Source organism: Vigna unguiculata, chromosome 5 (assembly GCF_004118075.2).
Source record: "Vigna unguiculata cultivar IT97K-499-35 chromosome 5, ASM411807v1, whole genome shotgun sequence".
In the NCBI taxonomy this organism is placed as follows: domain Eukaryota; kingdom Viridiplantae; phylum Streptophyta; class Magnoliopsida; order Fabales; family Fabaceae; genus Vigna; species Vigna unguiculata.
Genome location: NC_040283.1, coordinates 38,980,906 through 39,004,903, shown reverse-complemented (window position 1 = coordinate 39,004,903; position 23,998 = coordinate 38,980,906). Strand labels below are relative to the sequence as shown.

General features: G+C 31.0%; 2 protein-coding genes across 5 annotated transcripts; both read right to left on the bottom strand.

The window, feature by feature from the left end:
* Window positions 1-16,278: 16,278 nt before the first annotated feature.
* LOC114182957 lies at window positions 16,279-17,673 on the bottom strand. 2 transcript variants are annotated; one of them, XM_028069767.1, is made up of 4 exons: window positions 17,437-17,673; window positions 17,031-17,217; window positions 16,615-16,708; window positions 16,279-16,531 (listed from the first exon to the last, which is right to left on the bottom strand). In XM_028069767.1, the coding sequence occupies exons 1-4, from the start codon at window positions 17,631-17,633 to the stop codon at window positions 16,362-16,364; spliced, it is 648 nt and encodes a 215-aa protein (XP_027925568.1). In that variant the 5' UTR covers window positions 17,634-17,673; the 3' UTR covers window positions 16,279-16,361. The 2 variants fall into 2 exon arrangements, with proteins under 2 accessions (XP_027925568.1, XP_027925569.1); XM_028069768.1 differs by having other exon boundaries at window positions 16,279-16,528.
* Window positions 17,674-18,951: 1,278 nt separating this feature from the next.
* LOC114183181 (uncharacterized RNA-binding protein C1827.05c-like) lies at window positions 18,952-23,432 on the bottom strand. Of its 3 annotated transcripts, none has more exons than XM_028070103.1 (9): window positions 23,169-23,432; window positions 21,590-21,713; window positions 21,363-21,477; window positions 21,236-21,291; window positions 20,673-20,720; window positions 20,463-20,560; window positions 19,559-19,628; window positions 19,355-19,465; window positions 18,952-19,244 (listed from the first exon to the last, which is right to left on the bottom strand). In XM_028070103.1, exons 2-9 carry the CDS (start codon window positions 21,668-21,670, stop codon window positions 19,197-19,199), a joined length of 627 nt encoding a protein of 208 aa, XP_027925904.1. In that variant the 5' UTR covers window positions 21,671-21,713; window positions 23,169-23,432; the 3' UTR covers window positions 18,952-19,196. The 3 variants fall into 3 exon arrangements, with proteins under 3 accessions (XP_027925904.1, XP_027925905.1, XP_027925906.1); XM_028070104.1 differs by having other exon boundaries at window positions 21,590-21,699; window positions 23,169-23,425; XM_028070105.1 differs by lacking the exon at window positions 20,673-20,720.
* Window positions 23,433-23,998: the final 566 nt, after the last annotated feature.

The following is a 23,998-nucleotide window of genomic DNA, read 5'->3' as shown; positions in this document are numbered from 1 at the left end:
AGCCACATAGAGCATAGGAAAATTTTGTTTGATACACATGTAAGGTTGGAAGTGGTGAGAAACGAAAACGCATAAAATTCCATGGTTTTCGGAGTGCCTACACTACAAGAGGTTATTGTCTAAAAAATGGTGACAAAGCAGTCGAAATGGAAATATCCAGTGTTTGGTTGTTGTCGTGACATTTTTCTGCAATTCCCTCACCAATGGGGTTTTCTTCTCACACCATTGGTTTCTTGTGTTTTATCCATGTGTGCAACAGTAGTAAATGTTGGGTTCATTACTTGTCACTTCCTCTTGGATCCCAGCTTTCTCTTCATTTGGAAGTTTCAGTTCATATTCTGTAATCAAAGTAGCAAATTGAAAACAACAGTGATCGCTGCCACCTTATTCCCAAATTTGGAAGAGAGCATTTCAATTCTTTAATCCATGACAGGAACCTACAACATTAATTTCTAGTTAGTAAGCTTTATGTTAGCCAACAATTTCGAAGTACTTTTCCATTCCTTTCAAAATGTTATCAGTTTTTTTTTTTTAAAAAGTAGTTTCTATTTAACTATATTTTCAAAGTTGAAAGAACATTAATTATTATTACTAGCATGTATAATATGCATTTTTTAAATAAATGACATTATATTAATATGTAATGATATTGTAATGTTATTAAGATAATATACAAAATGAATTTATATTTATTAAAAACAAAGTGAAATGAATAGAGAAAAGATGAAAAAATAAGTATTAATGAATAGGGAAAAAGAGGAGAGAAGATAGACAATTTTAAAGAAAACATGTAAAAGTAATTGTTAATTTTTAAAAATTTAACAAATAATTTTAGAATTATGAAGTGTGAACATAAAAGAGAGAATCTTTGTGTATATATAGTTAAAGATTACTATTATATATATATATATATATATATATATATATATATATATATATGTGTATGTATGTTGTATTATGGATGTATGTTATCTCTTTTTCAGCTAACTTATCTTGTGTGTTTTGTCGTTATTGTGTTTGTCTTCTTCTTTTTCCAATGATTATCTTATTGGTGTGAGCAAATGAGGATGCATGTGTAGAGAAACCTCTTGTGGATGAGGAGTCAACTTTTTGAGTCGTAGACCATGTTAGGTATAGATTTGGAATAAAACTATAGTAGAGTAGCTTAAGATGATATGTGTTATACATGGTCGGCTCAAAGATAAAGTGAGTAAATTACTTGCTTTAGGTCTCTAGTAAAATAAGGCCTCAATTTTTTTTTTACTACTAATATTTTTGTATTAAATTAATTATAAAATTATGTTTAAGAAAAAAAACCTCAAATTTTTTTTAGTACTAATATACCTCTATTCAATTAATTACAAAATTATGTTTAAGAAAAAAAGGTCCCAAAAAAATATTTTATTACTAATATAGCTCTATTAAATTAGTTATAAGTTTATGTTTAAAAATAAAATTTAATTAAATTATTACAATTTTTATTGGTATTAAAAATTATAATTAATGAGTTAAAACTTTTCTTTTAGTAAATTATAATTTTATTTACCAAAATGAGAATGATTAGTGATATCTTTATTCTCAGATAATCAATTTGTATTCTATTTTATTCTTTTACCTTTCATTGACTTCTCTTGTCTCTTCTTTTCTAAGAGTCATTTTCTTAGAGTTTTAGCATATTACATTTCTTAAATTTTCTCATCTTGAATCTCATGTTGTCTGTATGTACCAATATTTTCATCCTCATTTCTAGTTAGTATATTTTTACTTTCTATTTGTGTTGTATTTATTTTTATTTTATTTTGGATTTGTATTAGAATTATAAATATGTTTCTTCTGTTCAGTTTTGTTTTTTAGTACTTTTCGATTTACGGGTTTCAAGAGCTTTTTTTTTCATATATCTTACCCATTCATTGTCGAAGAACAATAATTTTTTTGAATTATTTTTATTAATGATTAATCTTAAAATATCAAGTTGAGACTTCTAGATACTACAAGTCTATTATCAAGTTTACTTCCTTGACAACCAAAACCAAGTTTTATTGTTTTAATACATTCGTTTTATATACTTATCTTGAGTAGTATTTCATATATTATAATTTTTTATTTCACATAAAAATATATAGATATGTCAACTATAAAATTTGAATCAGGCTGTCCAGAAATTCAAAAAAAAGAAAAGAATTGAGACATTAACTGCATCACAAAAATGAACTAAAGATAATAAAAACTTATTTAAGCTCGAAAAATAAATTTTAAATAAGAAGTCTTATTTTTTAAGTTTGCTTTAGGTCTCCCAAATTATTGAGTCGTCCTGGTGTTATATTATCGTAGTCTTCCCATGGATTATCTATTTTTGACTGTTAATTATAAAAATCCTATTTTAGTAGTATTATGTTATTAAAATGGGGAGTCCAGATTCTCTATTGATTTTTTTGGTGTTGTTATCTACTGAGCATTAAAAATACACTGTGTTGGTATTTTAAATATCCTTTTAATATATTTTAAAACCTCAAAATTAGTGATAATCAGTGTATTATGAACACACAGTAGAAGAACAACACAACAAATCCCAGCAGATAATCCAAATTCTAAAATGGGATATTCCACAACACTACTGATGGATTTTTGTAGAGAAGTTTATTAGAGTGAGATTATACATAAATATGAAATGAGTCAAATTAATAACTTATATGATGATTGAGTTTATTGGTCTTTTTTTCCTTATATGATGATTAAATTTATCATTTCTATTCAATGTGGACTTAGATTCACACTTGAAATTATTTCCAACGATATTTAATTTAGTGGACAAACAAAAAGAGAGGAAAAAATTTCTAAATATATGAAATATAAAATATTAATAATTTTTCAATTTTAACTTTCTAAATATAAATACTAATTAAATATATTTTATATAAAATATTAAAAAACTCAAGAATTTTTTAAAAACTAATTAAAGTAAAACGATTTAAATAAATATTTTCATCATTCATCTTCATATTTGAATTTAAAATTTTGGATTTGATTTTCTAGTTTTTTTAATGCATGATTTTCTACTCTCCCATTTTTTTTTCTGAATACTCTTATCTTTTTTTGAATTTTTGAATTTTTTTTCATGACATCACACCTTCATTTAATTTAACATTTTTTACGGTATTTCTTTTTTTATTAATATTATCTTCTTTATTCTATTGTGAATATCATAGCAGAAACATTGAACTATTTATGAATTATATATTGTGATTTTGTATCTACTTTATATTTTTGGACATCGAACTTCTTTAAAATATCAACTTTCTTTTGATTTTTATTTTTCTTTTATATCTTTTTCAACTCTCCTCTCATCAAATGAGCTTTAAATTCTTCTATGTTGTTTGTATTTTTAATCACAAAATTTGTTTTAAGAAAAATAACTTTATTACATTTGTTTAATGAGCTTTAAATTCTTCCATGTTGTTTATATTTTTAATCACGCAAAATTTATTTTAAAAAAGAAGAAAGCTTTATTACATTTGTCTTACAATTGAACAACACCTAAATGCATTTAAATTCTAACTCTTCTCCGTTCCCGAACCTTAAAAATATCAAATTTGTTGAGGTGTTTCAAAACTTCTTGATATAAGCCATGTGATTTGTACAGTCACCATTTATAAACCAATCTTATGTAATTTTTTTTTTAAATATACTTTTTGCAAAAAGTAGTTTTTCTTCTCATTTGTCCTCTACAATCTGGACAACATCTTGAGGATGTTAGGCTTTACATATAATTTTCACATGCTCCAATTGATTATATTTGTGACATTTTATATCTATCAACACTTGTTTTGTTGGTGATTATTTTTCTTACAATATGAACAAGATGAAAAACAAAACTTATGCAATATTATTTTGGTTGTATTTGCTCCTCTTGTACTTCTTAACTTTGAAAGCACATTTGACATAATGAAATAAGGTACAATCAACAACATGATCTTCTTTCGTTAATCTTTGTTAATCTTATGTTTGCAAGATATGTATCATTTTTGTGAGAGTAATTGTTGATAAGTCATTTACGTTTTTCAACAAAACAATAAATGTTTTGTATCTTTGTTAACTGGTTACAAGATTGTTAGTATGATGATGTTTGATTTAGTCTCACATCGTTTAGTATTGTGATATGTGATTCTCTATTTTGGTATATAAACAACCTTATGTAAAGCTTAAGATACACACAGAAATAGAATACTTCCTAGTGTAGTTGTGGACGTAGGCGTACACATTACACTACAAGAAAATTGGCTATTATCTAGGAAAAATTATCTACAAAATATTTTTCGTAGATAATTTTATTTTATCTACGAAGTTTAGTCGTAGATAATGTATACATTTGTGGGTAACAGAAAAGTAAATTAGGTACGAAAAGTTTCATAGGTAACCATGACTCATTTTGGTGAAAAACTTTTCTACAAAGCATTACCTATGAAATTCTATGTAGATAACAAATATCATAAAAAAATATATAAAAATTATATTAAAAAACTTTACCTGTGATCATATTTCATACGTAAAAATCCTATTATTTTTTATTAAAAATAAAATATTTTTAAGTCACACGTCCAGACCATCTGTTTTTTCTAAGTTAGTAAGTTAGCAATTGATACTCGACACCTCCATTCTCACTCACTCGAAACCTCCATTCTCACTCACTCGACAGTTACCGGAAACCTCCATCATCGACATCATTGTAGACGTCGACCCATGCCGACCCACGCAGACCTCCATCCTACGCAGGAACGCCGACCTTCATCGTCGACCCACACAATGTGACTCCATGACAGAAACGCGTCCCGACGAGGTTAAGGTTCTTGTTCCAACTCTGGCCAAAACGAGGTTCATGTTGACAAAGCAAAACCCCTTTCACAAACCAAAACACTGCGCACGAGAAGGATTCAGAAACCCTCCGCGAATTTGGAAAAATTGTAAGTGATGAGTTTAGGGTTAACAATTTATGACAAATTTTCAAATTTTCTTATCTGTCCATTCATTTTATAGGTAAGGAGGATGACTCTAATTTCACGATTGAAATTTTGAGTTTTACAAATATTTCTTTGAAATATAAACATATTATATGAAGGAGGTTATAATTGATTTGATTAATTTACTTTATTTATATATATATATATATATATAATATAATATAATATAATATAATAGGGTATCAAATATTTATCATATCTTAATTTTAATTTTATCGATCTATATAATGATTAAATATATTTTTATCACTATGTAAAAAAATATTTTAAAATTTGAAATTTTTTTAGAAACTAATTTAAATAAATATTAAGTAAATACTTTCGCAATGTAACCCATGAGTTTGGGCCAACTTGATAAAGGAAAATGTCCAGTTATAAGGCTGATATTACTAAAGACAGTAAAACTATAGGATATTAGGAAATTTTCCTAAAAGTAGGCACGAGTAGGGCAAGATCTAGATGATGGACTAAAATCCTTATAAAATAGCATGCATATGCACTGGTATCCAAAAGACAACAAAATACTATATGTTTTGACTAAGTTCCTGAAAATAAGATGGTGTCTATTATTAGTTGCTATTTAATAAAAAAAACAAATTGTATCCTATTTATTATAAACACTATGTTCACCTTCGTATATGAATAACCCAATTTGACGTTCGAGTTTTTTTATAATATATGAAGTTCACACTATAAAAGTTAAACCGGTCAATCAAACTTATGTATATAATTTAATTTGAATGTGGAATGTCGAATTTGAAACGTTCTTGAAGAACTAAGTTTGAGTATTATGAAAAGATTTAGTTTGATATGACTAAACTTTAAAAATGAATAGCTTAATTAATCATTTGAGTTATGTTGCGTAATGCAATTTTTGTTTAGACTTAAATATTACTTCGTATCATGGTTTAAGGAATCCTGTAAATAGATACTTATGTTTGGTATAGCTTGACAAAATGATTTTATATGTGTGTAACATAATTGGATGTTTATGTTTTGTATAGTGTTATGTTATGGTTCAATGTGAGTCTAGATTCTTTATTAACTTTTTTGGTGTTATCTTTTGCTGAACATTAAAAATACACTGTATTGATATTTTAAATATCTTTTTAATATATTTTAAAAGGTTAAAATTAGAGATAATCAATGTATTATGAAGACACAGTAAAAAAATAGTACAAAAAAAGACTAGCAGAGAATCCAAATTCGTTCAATGTCTATTATAATCGAATGCTTAAAATTTGTATAGCTCAAATGTTATGGCATAATGCATAACATTGTTAGATGCTCACACTTGGTACTCAATGTAAAATAATGCTCACACTTGGACTTTTATAGTATAGCATGATGCTATCACTAAGTATAACTCAATATTATTGTTTAATCTTTTTATTATAGTCAAACATGATTCTTACACTCGTAAAATGTATTCTTTTTAAATTTATGTAGTACGATGCGATGTTTATACAATGTATATAGTTTATGACTCGATGTCATTACAATAATTAAGTTCAATGATTATACTTTTATATTCTTACAAATTGATTTGTCAATAAAGAATTTCTTATGAAGTTAAACTAGAAACATTTAAAGCATTACTACAAAAGAAAAAACTCAATTTCGCATAGATAAATAGTCACAAAATAAGGTTTGTATGTGAATTTATTGGCCCCACTGAAATTTTCATGTGTAATGTTATTGACCAGAAGAAAGAGAATGTGCAAGAGAGTGTTAGTAATTTACTTTTACCTTGAGGATGGTGGAAAAATAAAAAGCATAGGTAACATTATTTAATCCATGGGTGAAATTAAAAATAATTAAAGAAAAAAAAAACACATTACATGATCCAAATCCCCAACCGCAGCTTTTTGTTGCCAAATTCACATTCGTTAGCAAATTTTCAACTCGTTTCCCACTGTCGGGAAAGCTACCTTTCATCCCAAATGCAATAACCTTAATGAAATCTAACATTAGTCGCTTTTAGATTTCACAGGAGAGGAGATGCCAAATAAATATGTTCTTATGGGTATTGTTCTATCCTAGTCATGTTTTGACGGAGAACTGGGTATGGATATGGATATCGGTACGAGAAATCTTTGACTTTTTTAATTGGATATGGGGATATAGACGAAGAGATGTACATATCTGGCTTGTCCCCGTCCCCATACCTGTCATAATACATGTTCCCGTCATATCTCCGTCCCGGCTTAAATTATTAAAATATTCATAGTCAATTTAGTAACCTTATATATATATATATATATATATATATATATATATATATATATATATATATATATATATATATATATATATATATATATATATATATTATCACACACTTTTTATTTTTTAATTCTTCTAATTGTTTATTTTTCATGAAATTCATTGGCATCTTCAATATATTTTTTATCATATCATAACCTTTATCCAATTATGTTCAATTGAATCGTGTTAATTAAATTTTTTTTATGTCTCACATTTGAATATTTCTATTCTTTTTTAATATTTTTATTTTTTGTATATTTTTCTTTCGCATGAAAATGTTTAACACTCTCAATTCAAGTGTTTAATAATATAAACTTTTTCATTTATTAGGTAATATAAAAAAATTATCTTTTTTAGTCTATTATTATTAATTTTTATATCATTTGAAGAACTCTTTTTGTTTTGCTAAAACAATTTTCATTATTTTTCAATCATTGACTATGTTGATATTTGAAAAGTTTTCTTAAATCTCTAAAGTATTTTTCATCTTATCACACCCTTAATTATATATTTGTTTTTCTTTGTGAGATTTCATTCAATAATCTCTCAAATTGTTTCGAAGACACATATTTGATAATTTTTTAATATTTTTATTTGTTGTTTATTGTTATCATGTAGAATAATATTTTGATATATTTTATATAAGTTTTTTTTTCTAACTCAATATCAAACTATAATTTTATCACTATAATTGTATAAATATATTTTATTTACTGTAATATAAAAATTTCTATAATTGTTATGATTTTTTTTATCACCATCCAACATATATTGAAGTTCAAAATATACAAGATTTATGTTAAAATTTTATTATTATTAGTTTAATTTTTATTCTTTGTATGATTTTGATCAAGTCTTGTATTATAACTTCTTTTAGTGTAAAAAAATAGAATCATTAGAATTTAAAAAATGAAGTAAACTGACATTTAAAATATACTTTAATTTGACTATTTGTTTTCCTTTTATATTTGCTTCAAATATTTTTAAATTTTATCAACTAGGTTTCATTAATATTTGCAAATTTAATAAATGTTTTGGTTCTCATGGAATTTTAATTGGTATTCTAATTTGAAATGTATACAATTATAATTTCTTTCTAAATATTTGATATTGAAGAAACAACATCCATTTAATATTGAATATTTGATAATATTATGTTTTCTTTATCGTAATTTATATTATTTTATAAAAATTAATTAATTAATATTGAAACAATAAGAAAGCGGGTATAATATAAATACGAGTATATACCCGTTACCTGATGAGGATGATGATGTGACAAAAATTTGATACTCGTTGGATTTGGGTATGGAGATGGGATTGAATTTTTTCTATGAAGATGGGTGTGAGATGGGTATGAGATTCCAAAACTCATCACCGCCCCGCTCCACTGTTATCCATATTCACAAGTATTTTTCATTTATCACTCTCATAACTCAAACTAGTGATACATTAAATTTATTTTTTACAATTTTCATATAGTATGATGTAATGAAACATTAATAACTTCAATGATAATGTAAATTTCTTTTTTATTTAAACTACATAAAAATTTGAAAAGAATCCAACAAATAACAAAAATAGTGTAATAATTAATTATATTTGTATAAAATGAAAATAATAATAATAGGTAAAAGGAAAATAAGAATAATAAGAAATGTAATAAAATATATAAGAAGTAATAATAAAAAATAATTAAATAAGTTAGAAGTTATAAGCTTAAGTTAGAAACTCCTATATTAAACTTACTTTGGAGTACTTATTCGTGTTAGTGAAAAAGTTCAACATTCTATAATTTTTAGTAAGTGCTAATAACAATTAAGCATGAAAGCATGATTGTGCTTTAAATGGTTTATGTAAATAACAAATCATGAAAGATACACATGTTAATCTAACTGATGATATAATATTGTGGAAGCTTATTTTATGTTTGACATCTCATAACATAGAAACTTTTAGATGATAAACATGTAAAAATAAGCTAACCTTGTATTATATGAAAACACACAAGTGCTTAGTTATAATGTAAGGAAGTTTACCACTTTCGTGGTCAAAAGAGATTTGTTAGAAGAAAGACAAGTCACGTAAGAAAATCTATTGAATAAAGAGAAAAAGTTGTTTTTCTTCACCAAATTCTTAAACTAAACATATGTCAGAGGGAGAATTGTCGACTTGACACAACACTATTGTTTAAGACAAACAAAGCATGTTGTCAAAGAAGAAGATAAGTACATTCAATTATTGGGATGTTGATTAAAGGAGAAAAGAACATTTATAGTTGCATAGAATTCATTTAATAATGCATTTGATGCATTCATCATTATCAAACCCTTAGAAACAAAATAATGCACTCAAAAGGAGCTAAAGATGCTTAATGGCCGCAAAGGTTTCACAATACCTACTTTCTTCCAAGTCTATATAAAGTTACGCAAGAAAAAGAAGAAAGTGAGAGACCATGTTGTATAGTGCCAAAATGTTGCTACAATTTCTAAGCTTCAGAGAATAACATTGTTTGTGTTAGAGGAGAATATCAATCTTACATACGTCAACAAATTATCAACCTCTCTAATGAGCTAAAGTTTGATGTGTGAACACTAATCATACCAATTATATATCTTAGTATAGTTGTCAAAATTGGTTAAACTCATGAACCATCCGGCCCACCACAGGTTGAACCCGAATATAAAAAAAATAAAAATAAAAAATCTACATCACTCTTAACTTAACAATTCAACTCAAAATACAAGCAAACTTTTATTTTTGAAATTTTGGAGGAGAGAAACTCACGTCATTACACTTCATTCACTCTCTACCTTTGTTTCTCATTAGTCATTTTCTTTTCCTAAGGTAGTAAGGTATAATTTAGAATTATGATTTAGGTTTTAGGATGAATGATTCATTTATTGTTTAAAATAAGAAAAAACAAAACTTTAAAATAGGTTTCGAATTTTTGGATCTTGGTTATATATTAACAAAAATTGTTAGATTGAAGAAAGAAAATGTTTTAATTTTTTTTAATTGAGGCAAGTCATTTAACCTACCAACCTGTGATGGGTCACGCTAGACTCAAATTTTTTAAGTTCACTAATAAGTGAGTCGGGTTGGGTTGGCTCATTAAGTGACCAACCCGTGATGAATCGGACCGAATGACTCATTTTGACAGTTCTATATCTTAGCCATGAATGATTGTTTGACAAATAATACTCAGTTATTATCCATGAGTGACTTATGTTCAAAGAGTACTTACTTGAGCTAGAAGTGACTTGTTAAATAATATTTGGTAAAGTTGGAAATGACTTATAAAAATAATACTTAAACGGGACTAGTAGCCAAGAGCTAAAAGAATATTTAGGTTAAGCCATAAGTGATTTCTAAAAGAATACTTAGTTGATTTAGGAATGGCTTGTGAAAAAATATACTTGACTGAATAGGAATGACTTGTTTGATAAAGCACTCAAAGGATTGGGCATGAGTACCTACGAACCCAAACATACTCAAAGGGCTAACAAGAAGTGTCTATGAGTCCAAAGAATACTCATAGTGTACTTTATAACATTACTCTAGTTAATTGAACTCAATTAGTTGATTGAAAATTAAACCACGAACCAATATAAATATACGGTATGTATTTTCTTTTCCTCATGTATTTCTATTTTTATATATACTAGCTTAGAAGATGAGTCTTTTAAAGAACACGCACAATAAGAACAATTTTATACAAGCAAATCATTTAAGTTGAAAAGTTTCATATGATACATTTCATCTTATGCAACCATTATCAACTAATTACTTAATATATAAAATTATCAACTGAATATTCTTTATCATATATTTACGAAAATTGTAAAAAATAAAAATAAAAACTCAATTGAACATGATTAGATTAAGAAAAAGTTAGTCAAATAAACTAGTAACTAACCTAATATCTAATTTAATGTATTTATTCTTATAAATTAAAAATAATAAAAAATAGCATAAAATACCTAATCATAAATACATGGGGGATTTAAACGACTTAATATTTTCCCGGGACATCACTAAATTCCATTGAAAAACAGTAATAGAGATCCACGATAATGGTGGAGACACCAAACGAAAAAACACATAATATCTTATAAATAACTTTTGAGAATAAGAGAGTTAGTGAAAAGAATTTCGATTCTCTACTGGATTTTTTATGTTGTTCCTTTACTGTGTCATTATAACATATTGATTACCATTAATTTTAACATTTTAAAATATATTAAAAAGATATTTAAAATACCAATACAATGCATTTTTAATGCTCAGCAGAGGACAATATCCAACAAAATTAGTAGAGAATTTGATAATCATAGTAAATACAGCTCAACAAAGTGTATTTTCACTCATTTTTGCATACAACTTTAAAGCTCGGTTTAACATTTATCACACTTCCAACATCATATATAAAAGTTCCTTCAAGTTGTTGGGTAAACTTAAATGTTTAAATGTGGGTAGTTAGAAGTTGCTATATTAATTGTCTAGGAGATTTCAAAAGGTTGAGAGTGGGTCTAGCTATGATTAAGCATGCAATAGAGTTCATTAATTGTGAGTTAGATAGTGATTATATTTAATGAATGTAGTTGAAGGGTCATGTCCAAAGGCCTATAAAAGGACCATGTAGTGCTTCATTTCAAAACACAACAAATCTGAATACAAAGAGTGTTTATCCAGAGAGACTTGTTTTTCAACAAATTAGCATCAGAGCTTGAGTGTTAGAGTGAGTTAGAGAGTTTGATCGAGATGGTCAGCTTAGCTAACAACATGCCCCTACCGAAGTTATCAAAAGGCGTCAGCTATGATAACTGGAGCCTGCAGATGAAGGCTTTCCTTGGTTCCCAAGAAGTATGGGAGGTAGTCAAAAATAGGCACCAAGAACCAGATGACATTGGAGAAATGGCGATTGCCCAGCTTGCTACGTTAAAAGTAACACGAGCAAAGGATAAAACGGCTTTGTACGTGTTGTACCGAGTTGTTGATGAGTCCGGTTTTGAGAAGATAGCAAATGTTATGTCTTCAAAAGAAGCGTGGGATATTCTAGAGAAGGCATACAAAGGGGATAACCGTGTGAAGCAAGTTTGGCTTCAAACTCTCAGAGGCAAGCTTGAATGGATGAGGATGAAGGAAGATAAATGGGTTATCGAGTACGTCTCCCGAGTTGAGACCGTAGTGAATCAGCTTGGTAGAAATGGAGAGACGCTACTCGCTTACCGAGTGATGGAGAAAATCTTGAGGTCGTTAACCGACGACTTCGAGAATATATTTTGCGCAATAGAGGAATCCAAGGACTTGACAATGCTCTCGGTGGAAGAACTTGTCGGGTTTCTTGAAGCGCATGAGCAGCGAAGAAGGAAGAAGAAGGAAGAGTCCCTTGATCAAGCACTCCAAGCAAAGGCAACCATTAGGGAGAAGAAGGTTCCTTATACTCAGAACACTCAAGGCCGAGGTGGTAGAGGTAGAGGAGGATGTGAAAGAGGTCAAGAACAGATCGGCCAATAAAATTGGCGTGGCCAAGGATAAGGTGGAGGTCGTGGTGGTAAAGGTCAAGGAGGACAGTCGAACAACTCAAGAGTTGAGTGTTTCAAATGTGGTAAGTACGATCATTTTGCCAAAGACTACTACTCAGGAGTTAAATGTTAGAATTGTAGGAAGGTTGGACATTTCGCGAAGGACTGCTGATCTGAAAGCAAGAAGGAAACGAACTTCCTTTTTAAGGATGTTGAGGAAGAAGGAATATTAATGATCTCCAGGAGATCAGGTGCCGAGCTAAGTTCGAGTTGTTCTAACAACTCAGTTTGGTACCTTGATACAGGAGCAAGCAACGACATATGCGAGGACGAAAATCTTTTTAAGGAGCTCACCAAAGTTGACGCTGGACATGTATCATTTGGAGATGCATCAAAGGTGGCAGTAAAAGGCCGGGGTACAATCTGGTACCTGCAGAAGAACAACCGAGTTGGACAAATCAGAGACGTGTACTATGTACCCGATCTCAAGAGCAACATATTGAGCATGGGCCAGCTGATGGAGAAAGGCTACTTGGTTCTGATGAAAGACCGAGTATTATACTTGAAAGACAAGTTGGATCAACTGATTGCCCGAGTAGAGATGAAGAAGAACAAGATGTACAAGTTGGACTTGAAAATAGTCTAAGAGAGGTGCTTGAAACTTGATGTGAAGGATGAAGCTATGATGTGGCACTTCCGGTTTGGCGACTTGCATTTTGGTGGGTTGGCCTTGTTGGTAGAAAAGGAGATGGTGTGAGGACTCCCGACTGTGGAGTTTGAAAGAAATTTTGTGAAGAATGCGTGCTCAGATTAATTCACACAGACATTTGTGGACCAATTACCCCTGAATCTTTTAGTGGGGAAAGGTATTTCATTTCTTTCATAGATGATTTTTCAAGAAAAACATGGGTGTATTTTTTGAAGGAGAAATCTGAGGTGTTCCGAGTGTTTAAAAGGTTCAAAGCAATGGTTGAAAAGGAGACCGACATACCTATCAAATCTGTTAGGTCTCACCGATGAGGCAAGTTCATCTCATCCGAGCTCATGAAGTATTGTGAGGAGCAAGGAATAAAGAGATTTCTGACAACACCATACTCACCCCAACAGAATAGAGTAGCTGAGAGGAAAAATCGAACCATACTTGACATGGTTCGAACAATGTTAAAAAGCAAGAACGTGCCCAAGGAGTTCTGGGCGGAAGCAGTGCAATGTGCCATCTATGTGCAAAATAGATGTCCACATGCTAAGTTGAACGAGAAGACACTACAAGAAGTCTGGAGTGAAAGAAAGTGGAAGAAAGCTGAGTGTGTCTCACCTCAAAGTGTTTGGCAGCATTGCTTATGGTTATGTTCCAGCTCAACAAAGGACCAAACTTGAAGATCGAAGCAAGAAGTACGTGTTTATTGATTACAATGAAAAAACCAAGGCGTATAGGTTGTTCAACACAATAACAAAGAAGGTGATTATGAGCCGAGATGTTCAAGTTGATGAAGAGAGCGAGTGGAAGAGGAACAACTCGGAGAAAGAGTCTAGAAGCTTGGAAATAGATACACCACCAACAGTGAGAGATCATGAGACTTTTGATGAAGAAGATGAACCTCTACAGCCTAGAGCGTGAAGCTTCCAAGACATATACAACTAGACTGACGAAGTACATGTTGTATGTTTCTTGGCAGGTTCAGAAGACTTGTGTTTTGAAGAGGGTATGCAGGAGGAGAAATGGCAAAAGGCGATGAATGAGGAGATCAGAGCAATTGAACACAACAACACGTGGGAGCTAACTAATCTGCCCAAAGGAGCTTGGCCTATTGGCATAAAGTGGGTGTACAAGAAGAAAACAAACGCTGAAGGAGAAGTTGAGCGATATAAAGTTCGGCTCGTAGTGAAAGGGTACAAGCAGAAGGAAGGAATAGACTATGACGAAGTATTCGCTCCAATGACGAGGATGGAAACAATCAGGTTGTTGATTTCCTTAGCAGTTCAACACAAATGGACAATCTTACAGATGGATGTGAAGTCAGCATTTCTGAATGGAGTCTTAGAAGAGGAAGTATATGTTGAACAGCCACTCGGATACATGCGAAGAGGTGAAGAGAAGAAAGTGTTGAGATTGAAGAAGCCACTTTATGGCTTAAAGCAAGTTCCACGAGTATGGAATGAAAGAATTGACACCTATTTCAAGAAGAATGGGTATGAGCAGTGCCCTTATGAACATGCTCTTTACATAAAGAAGAAAGGAGAAGATGTGATGTTCATTGCCCTCTTTGTTTATGACCTTATCTTCACGGGGAACAATGCTGAGATGATTAAAGCATTTAAAGAAGTGATGAAGAAGGAGTTCGAGATGACCGACTTAGGTCTTATGAAGTATTTCCTTGGTTTAGAAGTCATTCAAGGGAAGGACGATATCTTTGTGTCGTAGGAAAGGTATGTTGAGAAGGTCTTGAAGAAGTTTAATATGGCGAGTTGCAAACCAGTTTCCACCCCTATGGAACCGGGCACAAAACTTTCTAAGTATGCAGATGGAGACCGAGTTGATGCGAGCAATACCGAAGTCTGATTGGAAGTCTCAAGTATCTTACAAATACCAGATCAAATTTAATGTTGAGTGTTGGAATAGCAAGTCGGTATATGGAGGAACCAAGGTATACTCATTGGAAGACCCTAAAGAGAATTCTAAGGTACGTGAGAGGAACAATGTCACTTGGCCTGATGTATACTAGGATGAATGATTACCGACTAGTCGGCTACTCAGACAGTGATTGGTATGGAGATGTTGATGACCAAAAAAGCACGTCTGGATATGTATTCTTCATGGAGAGCATGACGTTCACCTAGCTTTCAAAGAAACAACCCATTGTAACACTGTCAACATGTGAAGCAGAGTATGTTGCAGCATCCTGAAGTGTCTGTCATGCAGTTTGGCTTAGAAACCTTCTAAGCAAACTGGAATTGAAGCAAGAAAAGGGGACTGTGATCCGAGTTGATAACAAGTTGACCATTGAATTGGCAAAGAACCCGGTCAATCATGAGAGAAGCAAGCACATTGATGTCCGATTTCACTTCATCTAAGAACAAGTGAATGAAGGAAATGTAGAGTTGGAGCACTTCAAAAGTCGAGCACAAGCTGCAGATATGTTTACAAAGTCGTTGTCATCCTCTTTTTTCGAGAACAAGAAGATAATACTTGGAATGAAGGACAAGAAAAGCATTTAAGTTTACGGGAGGGATTTTATTGGGTAAACTTAAATGTGGGTAGTTGGAAGTTGCTATATTCATTGTCTAGGAGATTGCAAAAGGTTGAGAGTGTGTCTAGCTATGATTAAACATGCAATAGAGTTCATTAATTGTGAGTTAGGTAGTAGTTATATTTAATGAATGTAGTTAAATGGTCATGTCTAAAGACCTATAAAAGGACCATGTAGTGCTTCATTTCAAAACACAACAAATCTGAATATAAAGAGTGTTTATCCAGAGAGACTTGTTTCTCAACATAAGTTCGCTTTTGCATTTCCTCACCAATCAATAACCACATAAGATGAGTGACCAATTAAGAACTCAAACTTATTCTGAAGGTAAATTCACACGCTGCAATCATTTCAACTACGGTTAACTTTACATTGCGGAGAATATTTAGCAAATTGACAAGAGAATACACTGAATAAGAATAAGGTAAGTCTTCCACTTTTTCATCAAAAGTTCTCTCTTCTTCAAAACCTACTGTTACAGCACAAATTTCTTTAATTAACATCCATTCAAATTAGAAAGAGTTTTGCAATGGTTGAAACAAAATCAAAATTTACCTGTCTGCTGTGCATGGAAGAAATCTTGTAGTTTAGGATTTTGCACCCTTGCATTCCATATATTTGGGTCAGAGGCAATCGAAGCCACAACACTCTGTTCATTAAGGCCAAAAATAAGTTATCATATTAAGTCAGCAAGTGCACCCTAGATTAATAAACTTGTTTATATATACCCTTTATGTTAATTTATAATTTGAGTTTTGTTGTAACTCAACTTCGAAAACTGTTTGATGGTTAACAAATTTTTTAACAACTAAATTTTAGTAATTTTCTCTTTCTCTCGCGACCTGAGATGACATTGTATTTCAAAATACAACTACAATTCATAATGCATTACTTTATTTTTTGGATTTCATCAAAGAAGCTTTGAGATCAGTAAAGACCGTTCAAACTATGCAGTTGTAAAGCACTACTACCTTAGCTTCTGAGCTTTCACTAAACAATTGAAAAGCCTGAAAAGCTGGGTTTGGCGCTGAGGTGTTTGAGATAGCCTCAGTAACACTATCTTTGTTCTTCAAACCAGAATGAGAAGGTGACAGAACAGATATTTTATTAGGAAGAGCACAACCTTGGTATTCTGTGGAGTTTGAAGATACGTAAATCCTGAAATATGATCACATTCATATGATGTTTGCAGTGAAAAAAGGTCCATAATGGATAGCACAATACAAGATATCTGTTAAAACACACAAAAGCTATTTATTTGTTTCTTTATAGGAGTTTAATAATATGAATAATTAAATAACCAATAAAAGAATAGATTTATTATAGCTGCAATGCAACTCAAAAGAAATGAAGAATGATGGCATAGAGAATGTATACTTATGTTGAGCATGTTTTAGTTCAGTTGTGGCACTGCCTGACACCACCTTCGCCGTACTGTCTTCCCCGCCGTCTGCCGGCGACGCTTCAGAAGCACTCTGAACAGATGACTGGACAGGAGGCACGACGCCTCTGATCCCGGTGGCAGTGAACTTGGCCTCCGCACTCATCACTCCTCCACCCATGAACGAGAGCATCAAGAAAGTGAAGAGAAAAGGGTAGTCTGGGTATTTAAATATCAAGTGGGTAGCACAAAGTTTCTTGTGCAATGGTGGTACCTCTTAAGATTGTGAAATTTCACGTGCATCTTCCTTTTTTTGTCCTAAAAGGGTCGTACAAATGATTGAATTTAACTTCTATTATTATTCTCAATCAAATACTAATTTAAGTTTCAGAACAGTATGTTTTTCAGTACTCATGAAATCAAAGCAAACCCGAACAGCCAAAACAAAAATATTGGCGGAATCTCCCTAGAAATTATTCATTACCGTCTTTATAAGTACTTTTAGCTTCTATTTTCATAACAAAACTGATAATTTTATTTTAACTTTCATTTTTAGCCAGTCAAGTTGAATAAGATTTGAGTAATTAAATTATTTAAAAAATATTTCAAGTAATGTTAATAGTTATAACTTATAAGTTGTATTAATAATGTTTTAGAAGTAATGGCGGTAGCATATCATAGGAGAGGATCTTTATTCCATTGTTCTATATTATTTGTTAGATTAAAAACAAAGATATCAGTAAAAAGATTTGCAATAAATATATATATATATATATATATATATATATATATATATATATATATATATATATATTATTCTTTTAGGGAAATGGAGAGACTTCAAAATAAATGCAAACTATTGTTCTCGACCTTTTCAAATAGATAATATAATTACATAAGTATTTTTAACATCAAAAATATACTTTTGGCAAAAAACTTTTTTTTTTGACAAACAACCATTTTTAATAAAAAAAATCTTAAAACTGTATTACTTTATTCTCTTAACTTTCATAAAAAAATTAAAAAATTACTCTATTTGATAATTTTGTCAACCAAATATTTGTCAAATAATTATTTTTCTTTTAACATATATATCAAATAATAAATTATATCTTTAATATAATTTATCACTTCATAATTTAAATTAAAATAGTTCTTCAAAAAATATGAAAGGATTTTGAAGACCTAAAGTAATTCGAAGCCTAACATGACTTTGTACATGAGAACCACAGGCAATATAAGCAGTTCCAAGTCTATATTGTCAAGATACACAATTAAAACCACTTTTCCTTTCCATTGAACAGTTTGATAAGTCAATAAATTAACAGAAATATTTTTTGCCAGATTGTCAATGTTAACAAAATTTAAGAAACGAAGCAATAATAGATGTGCGCAAACTCTGATTAAGAGTGCAATTGAAGACCAAAAAAGGGCAATACTTTTAATGAAAAAGTGAGCTATTTGAAAATGGCTAGGCATGGAGAGTTGGAGGAGGCAGGTTGAAAAAGAAGTAAAACAGGAATGAGCCTTGAAGCTGATCAATTGCTTCAAAAGTTGATGAATATATAAAATGGACCATGCTTCCAGTAAATATTTGAGGGATACAAGGTTTCACCAAAGCAGCAAAAAATAATAATACTAAAAATCCTAAACCAGCAGACTCTAGTGTTGTGAACACTCGTGACATGGTGGTTCAGCACTCTATTCTCAGGGTATACAGAAAAAACATCTTTTGAAGATGAGTCAGGTTACCCACTCAGTCATCAAACTTTATTTTCTTTGGAGCAGGCTGGATGTTACCCATCTGCAAGAGCAATTATATATGTAAAATGAGAGAAAAACTCAAGAAGCATAATATTCTCTATTTGTGAAAACAAACGAACAACCACAGAATGATGAAAACAAAAGGCTCACAATCTCAGGGCATTCGTAATCAATGCCAGCAGCCTCTATCCTTTTCCGCCGTTTTTGGTCATGTCTTACAATCCTCTCCACCAATTTTTTGTGCTCTTCTAAGGTTCTTACCTAAATAAACAGCATCAATAAACAGAACTTAATACTCAGAATCAGACGATAAATATCAAGCAGGTATACTTTATTATCCAATGAACTAGATACCTTGTCATGACGCTTCCGTTCAATTTGGACATAATCCAATGGCTTGTGACGATAACTGAATCCTTTCCACCTATGATGAAAAATGCCACACATTCATTTGTTACCTTTGGTCATACTCAACAGAATAAACTTAATCTTTTAACCTTAAATCAAGGCATATAATATGCCATTTTACAGGATTGCAATTCGTATCAGCCTTGTGTAGTTATTTGGTTGAAAGGCAGTTCTAGGCTTTATAACCAGCCAAACATGCACATTTTGGGATATGATAATTTTCCAGACTACTATTTGGCTTTCTGTTCACAGAAGCTTCGGAGGTCCTAGGGATTTGTTTGGGGGTGTCGAAATAATTTTGACTATGAACAAAATATGTCACTAAGCTAATGAGCCTGTAAAGCAAGAACTAGACAGAAGTTTACCATGCATGGAACAAAAATTGTTATAAAACTATTTTTGAGTCTTCTCACGCTTTGCAATTTATTCTATTTTGACAATGTCTAAGGAATTTGATTTCAATTTAGATCCACACAATAACAGTTATACATTTATTATTTTAAGAATTTTTATACATTCTTAACTATAGGTATCAATTTAGTATCACATCCTCTTATTTTCAAAATAAACATCTCGCCATGTCAGATATGAATCATATCCATGCATCATAGTCTGAGTCTAAACAACCGTCCACAACCAAAATGGTTGAGGAAATTCCTAATCCTCTATTTGTTAGTGATTTTTTTCAATACTCTAAATAGATATCTTTCTTTTTCACACATGTAAAGAAAGGAGATGACAAGAAAATTAATGGCTAGACACTAAGGTCTGCAATTATGAAAAACATACAATGGAACCCTTAGAAGGAAATAGATCCGGAAAAATATTAATTAATTAATTAATAACTTACAATCTTGAATGAACATGCTCCGGAGGTACAACATGAACTTGGAGAAGGTGCTCAAAAAGGAGATAATTGTGCATAGTATCAGCTACAATTTTCGCTACCTACAAATCAAGGCACTATTAAAACAAGGAAACTTAATTTTATTATAAACACAATAGCACAAAAAATGTCATGTCATAAAACAATCAATTAATCTGTAGAAACAACAAATACCTCAGGAGATTCAAATTCTATATACCCAAAATGTCTCGATTTTCCTGTCTGTAAAAGAACAAGAAACATATATTGTCGGCATCAATCAACTAAAACCAATATCCATCACCCCTAAAACGGTAACAACAAACATATATTGCAGCCCCAGAGTATTTAATGAAACAAATATCTTGATGGTTGAAAACCTGTAGTTATTTTCAAAATGTAAGGACCAAACAAAAGCAAAATTACTACAATATTGATTGAGGCTTCAACTTCTATGATTTAAAATGTACGGACCGAACAAAAGCAAAATTACTACAATATTGATTGATTACAGAGGCTTCAAATTCTATGAGAAACTCATAACTATTAACGACACAATTGATATTCTGCATTGGAAAATTATCTTAAATTAAGACCACTCATGAACAAATAGAGCATGTGACAAGAAAAGTAATTCTTCGCCATACAACCATAAACAAAGTATGCCACAATTATCATCAAGTTGACACAATCACACAATAGCAAATAATAACAAGCACGGACATTAAAGAAGACAAGTTAACATGCAAGCAACTAACCTTTTTATTTCTCGCAACTCTCAACCGCTTGATGGTTCCAAATTGCCCAAAATAACCTACAAAATGCAACAGTAAGCCCATACTCCACAAAATCAATAAAAAACCTGAAAAACAAATCCATGACCACCTTCCATCTCCTTCTCATAGAATCCATGCGGAATCCTGGATATATACAATACTGTGGCCGTATTTTCCGGTGGCTTCTGTTCTGCGAGCTTGCGAGCTGGACCACCTTCCAAGGGCTTTACCGATTCAGAAACAAAATTAAGCACCACATTGACACAATATATTGAAAAATAAAAGGAAAAGTAAACTGAAAACAGAGAGCACACGGTATCTGTATTCTCGACATACCAAAAAATCAGCACCCTGAGATGGCTTGTTAGAGGAAGCCTTTTTCATGTTCTTCATAGCTTTCTTTGCCTTTGTTCCCATCTTGCTGTCTGTTATGCCTAACCACTTCTCTGCAAAGAAACGCCTGGCAAAGATATCGTAAATGAGGGTGGTGAGGAATTGCGTCAAAACCCTAACCCCTTTGGTTGTACTTTGGATTATATATTCTGAAATACAATATTTCAAATTGTGCATTCCAAAATGTAATATAAAAAATACTTTCTGAATTACATAATTCAAAATAAAAATTCTGTATTTTGGAATGTATATTCCAAAATATAAATTATAGAACTTTAGGGGAAGGATGAAAGAGATTAGAGAAAGGCAATTAAAAAGTTAGAAAAATAATACAAACAAAGAAAAAAGAAAGAAACGATAAGTTGAAAATGATATTTTTGATACGCCTGCAACATTATTGTGCAATTCTTTTAATAATAGAATTGGTTATGAAACTTATTATGCATTCTTAATACTAAAACAAATTTTAAATAACAAACTTGACAACTTGTATTGATTAAGTAAGCAACAATTGAAAATTCAACTCTAACCTTTTTTACCCCATTTTGTGGCTTAGTGATGGCATGCAATGATTGGAAGACTTTCAAACTATGAAGATTTTCAATTCATATTATGTTATTATCTTGTTTCTATAATGTGCTACAGATATCTAAGCAGCAGTGCCATTGCAGTGGCAGTGGAATTTGCAGGTATGAATTGCTATCTAGAAACTTTATCTAAAAGATCAACGTATGTGCATTTTATGCAGCGATTGCAATGCATTTGAAGGGGACTTCTCGTTTTTTCTCAATTCCGTTTCGACGTGTTAGTTTATTAACTACCCAGTAATAATTTTTATCGCTTGGCCACCTTAACAACGTCTAGCAGCCACCCAAATACATGTGTTCAAATGATTATCAAACTTTTGCCTTCTTTCTTTTTGCAATGGACTCTAAAGATCACTTCTAAGGATATCTTGAAGCTTTTATGTTTTGCTTCTTTCTATTGACTAGGATCTGTATAAAAAATCAGACTAATTGATTTGGATATATTTTACCCTAATACAGGACTGGAGGAAGGGAAAATTTACTCCATTGTTATAAGTGTGATAAGAAATTTTGTTAATTATTTTTCTTAAATGCATCTTTCCTATGCGTTTTAATAAGAACAGTAGCGATTCATTTATTTAAGAACATACTACATATTGGTCATTACATTTGAAATTATCTGTATAGGTTGTTGCTACTGAACTCAGTTTCTCACCTTATTTCCCCCTCTTTTTCTGAAAAAACCATCCTGCTGTTACTTAAATTTTATTATATGGATCATGTATGTCTGCCCTCTCATTATAACTCTTTCATACAGTTAGGATTTGTTGTAACTCTTTTTTGTTAGTTGTTGAGTCTGTGGGTTAAACAGAGCTCGTTGAAAGGACGAGTTATAAACATAACTCCTTCATTCTTCTACACAATAATAAAATCTCTACATTCAAATCATAAACTCGATACATTCAAGTCATAAACTCGTCAGCGAGAGGACATACCTGAGCTCTGGGGTGGTTACCACCGTGAGGTGTGGGTGAAGAGCGGCGTGAGTGATGGTGGTGCGATTGAAGAGGGGTGAGAATTGCGCGAAGAATAAAAGAGTGAAAAGGACGAGTAAAGGGAGAAGGAAGAAAAACCCTAACACCTGAGTATCGGATATGTGAAATTTGACCTAGAAATTAATTCATCGTGAAACGAAAATGGGAAGTGTAATCTCCTTACTTCAGTGGTACTTTCTCAAGATTTACTCAATACTTTCTTAAGACTTAGCCCATGACTCTAAGTGACAAGACTGAATTGGCCCATAAAGTCCTGCATATGAAGTGGGGCTTTCTTCCAGTACCCCAATCTTTCTTCCTACACTTCATAAAACTTGTAATTTCCAAACTATACTCTATTAAAATTATTATAAAAATTTCTTCACTTCCTTATTTTTTATATTTTTCGGATTGGGTCTTCTGAAAGTATTTTTGGATCTTGAAAATACTTTCTGAATCATTCGATCTACAAAATATAAAAAAATATAGATATAATTACTTATTTGATATCCTATTTTTTGTTAAGTTCAATTTGGTTCTATATTTTTTGTTTGTTCAATTTAGTATCACAATTATATAAAAAGATTCAATTTGGTCTTTTCCGTTAACTTGGAGTTAACACCACATGTCAAGCCATAATATTTTAATTTTTTTTTAATTTTTTTAAAATATTTTAATTTTTTTGTAAAAATTTATAAACTGTCACGTGTCAGTTTACCGTCGTGTCACATGGCAGCTTACAATCATGACACGTGACAGTGATAATAATTGTTTTCAATTTAATCCTCTAT

Excerpts from the sequence above, each read along its gene's own strand:
- LOC114182957 (XM_028069767.1), bottom strand. The coding sequence starts at position 17,633 with ATGCTCTCGTTCATGGGTGGAGGAGTGATGAGTGCGGAGGCCAAGTTC. Across the intron at positions 17,218-17,436 it reads CTAAAACATGCTCAACATAA|GATTTACGTATCTTCAAACT; the intron begins GTATACATTCTC and ends ATCATATTTCAG. Across the intron at positions 16,532-16,614 it reads CTTCCATGCACAGCAGACAG|TAGGTTTTGAAGAAGAGAGA; the intron begins GTAAATTTTGAT and ends GTGCTGTAACAG.
- LOC114183181 (XM_028070103.1), bottom strand. The coding sequence starts at position 21,670 with ATGGGAACAAAGGCAAAGAAAGCTATGAAGAACATGAAAAAGGCTTCC. Across the intron at positions 21,478-21,589 it reads CTCAGGGTGCTGATTTTTTG|CCCTTGGAAGGTGGTCCAGC; the intron begins GTATGTCGAGAA and ends GAATCGGTAAAG. Across the intron at positions 19,245-19,354 it reads ATTACGAATGCCCTGAGATT|ATGGGTAACATCCAGCCTGC; the intron begins GTGAGCCTTTTG and ends TTGCTCTTGCAG.